This window comes from Cucumis melo, chromosome 8, assembly GCF_025177605.1.
Source record: "Cucumis melo cultivar AY chromosome 8, USDA_Cmelo_AY_1.0, whole genome shotgun sequence".
NCBI lineage: Eukaryota > Viridiplantae > Streptophyta > Magnoliopsida > Cucurbitales > Cucurbitaceae > Cucumis > Cucumis melo.
In genome coordinates this window covers 27,395,641-27,398,570 of record NC_066864.1, presented here as the reverse complement: position 1 = coordinate 27,398,570, position 2,930 = coordinate 27,395,641, and the positions used below count along the sequence as shown (strand labels likewise).

The following is a 2,930-nucleotide window of genomic DNA, read 5'->3' as shown; positions in this document are numbered from 1 at the left end:
TTGATTTAAGAATTTATGTTTTAAAGCATGCTTGGAGTTTAAGCATTTGAATATTCTAGATTTATGAAATTATTTACAAAGCATGAGTTTCAAGTTTAGAAAGAGTTATGAGAAAGCATGATTGAAGTTCTAAAGAATTCAATTTGAGAAATATTTCTTAAAACATGAGATTTATGAGAATGTGTTCGAATGCTAAGTTTCTGAAAATATTAGAGCAAAGAGATAATTTAAAGCAAAGCTAGATTTGAGACTTGCTTAATGCAAGAGTTTTTTTTTTTCTTAAGCATGCTAACTTAAGAAAGTTAAAGTTTTAGCATGAGATTTTTGAATATGCTTAAGTCTATACCGAGATGTCTTGATCTGATAGAAATTCTATGGGGAAGATTATCTTCTGTACAGGGGTCTTGTGTACAGGGGTCGTGTAATTATTATGAAATGGAATTACTACTTATCTGGGGAGAGGGAGGTTTAAGTTAAATTGAAAATGTTTGTTTTCTATGTCCATAGCCATTATGTCATATCGACGATCAAATTTTATGGAGACGGACGATATGTTCCTCCAGTTTGAGGACGATTTAGATAATAACATCGCGGGAGGGTCATCATCTGTGGGCGACAATACGGGTGAGTCTAAGAATTTTCTTCATTTTAACTTACAAATATTTCATGTTCTTTTTTCTAACTATAAATGTTATTGTCTATTTATTGAGCAGGGTCTTCTTCTCAACAAACGACTCCGACTCCTAGGAGACGTGTGCAGTCTCGACTCTTGGAGTTAAAGCGCCACGTTGCAATAAATGGGCGCATTCCGATGACGATCGCCCCTGGAGCGGAGAAGCCTATTTCTCCACACGCCGTTCGCTTCAGCCAGGCGATAGGCGTGTGCGTGCGAAAGACATTTCCCGTCCGCTGTCTTAAGTGGACGGACGTTGGGAGAGAATACATTGAGGTCGTCAAGGGCGACCTCCAGGTAATTAAATGCACTACACATTTATATATGATTTCATTTGAAACATATCTAACTTTAGCCAATCTAATGTGTTATGTTTGTAATGTGCAGCGATTCTTTGTGCTTGATTTCAATGATCAAGCAATGAACAGGTTTGTTGAGCATCAGATGCTCACGACCTTTAAAGAGTTCCGGGCCGACTGTCATAAACATTTCAAAAAGTACAGCGACCCGGAGGAGGCTCGTGCCAACCCACCAAACGCATTGGTTGGACGTGATGAGGATTGGCACTTCCTCTGCGACCATTATATCAGCCGTGCATTCCAGGTATTTGTCATGATTAATTATGATAACAAGTTTTTATATGTATAAGATATAAACAATATAATTGTTTTAATGCAGGAGCAATCACGGACAAACAAGGCTGCTAGACAGAAGCAGCCTTACAATCATAGTAGCGGGTCCAAGTCGTTTCTACAACGACAGTATGAGCTCGCTGAAAGAAGAGGGCAGCCGGTCAATCGTGTGGAATTGTTCCGGGAAACACACGTTCGAGCTGGGACATTCGTGTCGCAAGCCGCCGAGGATGCGCATGTAAGTTATACCCTTATTAATTATCCACTTTTATTATATATTTTTGCGCGTTACCTAACATAATTTTTAAATTTGTTGCAGAATCAAATGCTGGAACTCCAATCCCAGCCTATCCCAGAGGGTAGTCAGCCACTCTCTGAGGATGAGATATGCGATCAGGTGTTGGGTAGACGACCAGGCTACTCAAAAGGCCTTGGTTGGGGACCCAAGCCGAAGGCCCGCAGAACGGCAAGTGCAAGCAGTTCGTCGACATCTTGTTCGCAGTCCACACAAAAAGAGATTGAATTACAAGCTAAACTTCATGAAGCTTTGGAACGGATTGAAGTACAAGATAGAAATCACCAAGCATTAGCTTCACAAGTGGAAGCTATGAAAAAGATGATTGAAGACCTAACTCGTGCACAACAGGGACCACCACATGATCCCTAGCTTCATTATGTTTATGTTTTTTCTATATTGAGAACTATATTTTGTTGTAGTCAACTTATTCGTATTATTAATTTTAATTCTATTTTTTTAATTTGTGTTTGTATATTTATTAATTTATTTTAATTTAATCCAAAACGTCGCGAAATTTTTTTGAGCAATCCGAACATCATTGTGAATGTTTGAGCAAAATATTATAAGGAAAAAAGTAAAAATAAAATATTTTAAAAAATATATAAAAAAATATTTCCCGACGTTCATTACGTCGGGAAAAAAAACGTCGGAAAACAGGTTTTCCCGACGCCGGGAGATGCGTCGGCATAGACGGCGTCGGGAATAAGGTTTTCCCGACGCCGTCATGCCGACGCATCTCCCGGCGTCGGGAAAGGCTTTCCCGACGTTGATTTGGTACGGCGTCGGGAAAGCCTCTCGCGACGCATTTCTCCCGACGTTCTTCCCGACGCCGTTTTGTACGTCGGGATATCCTTTTCCGACGTTCTTTGCATTTTCGCCGACGTATTGGTGCGTCGGGAGTACCCCCGTTTCTTGTAGTGTATGGACTCATAAACTTTTACATATTAGACCATATTGGTTCTAGGAAATTTTGGAAACCTTAAAATCAACTTATAAATATACCGTCATTGTAACGTCACAATCTCCCAAATCTTTTTAGTATGTTTTGTCTTTAGTTACACGCATTTTAAGAAAAAAATCATAAGATCATCTAACATAAGATTGCTCCAAACTAAGTATATTGGTTTGAGAGTTTCTATGATTGAGCTATTGAAAATAAAGATGTACACTTTGTACCATAAACAGCAACTTTCAATTTTTTAAAGCATTTTTTTACTACTTTTTCATGTCCTTCCGATCATAATCTCAATTCATCCCGTTCTTAAACTCGAGATGTTACAATTAGTCTCCAAATAATTTTGTGCTTCTTGTTCCTCGTATGTTGGGG

The 2,930-nt window shown here is 38.8% G+C and overlaps 1 protein-coding gene across 1 annotated transcript; it reads left to right on the top strand.

Moving 5' to 3' along the window:
• Positions 1–419: 419 nt before the first annotated feature.
• Positions 420–2,063, top strand: LOC127150440 (uncharacterized). Its single transcript, XM_051088191.1, has 5 exons — positions 420–624; positions 714–970; positions 1,061–1,276; positions 1,352–1,543; positions 1,625–2,063. The coding sequence occupies exons 1-5, from the start codon at positions 498–500 to the stop codon at positions 1,970–1,972; spliced, it is 1,140 nt and encodes a 379-aa protein (XP_050944148.1). The 5' UTR covers positions 420–497; the 3' UTR covers positions 1,973–2,063.
• Positions 2,064–2,930: the final 867 nt, after the last annotated feature.

What these genes read in the sequence shown, in the direction of transcription:
- LOC127150440 (XM_051088191.1), top strand. Translation starts at nt 498, where the DNA reads ATGTCCATAGCCATTATGTCATATCGACGATCAAATTTTATGGAGACG. An exon ending in ATCTGTGGGCGACAATACGG is followed by an intron (nt 625 to 713) that starts GTGAGTCTAAGA and finishes TTTATTGAGCAG; the next exon opens with GGTCTTCTTCTCAACAAACG. An exon ending in TCGTCAAGGGCGACCTCCAG is followed by an intron (nt 971 to 1,060) that starts GTAATTAAATGC and finishes TGTAATGTGCAG; the next exon opens with CGATTCTTTGTGCTTGATTT.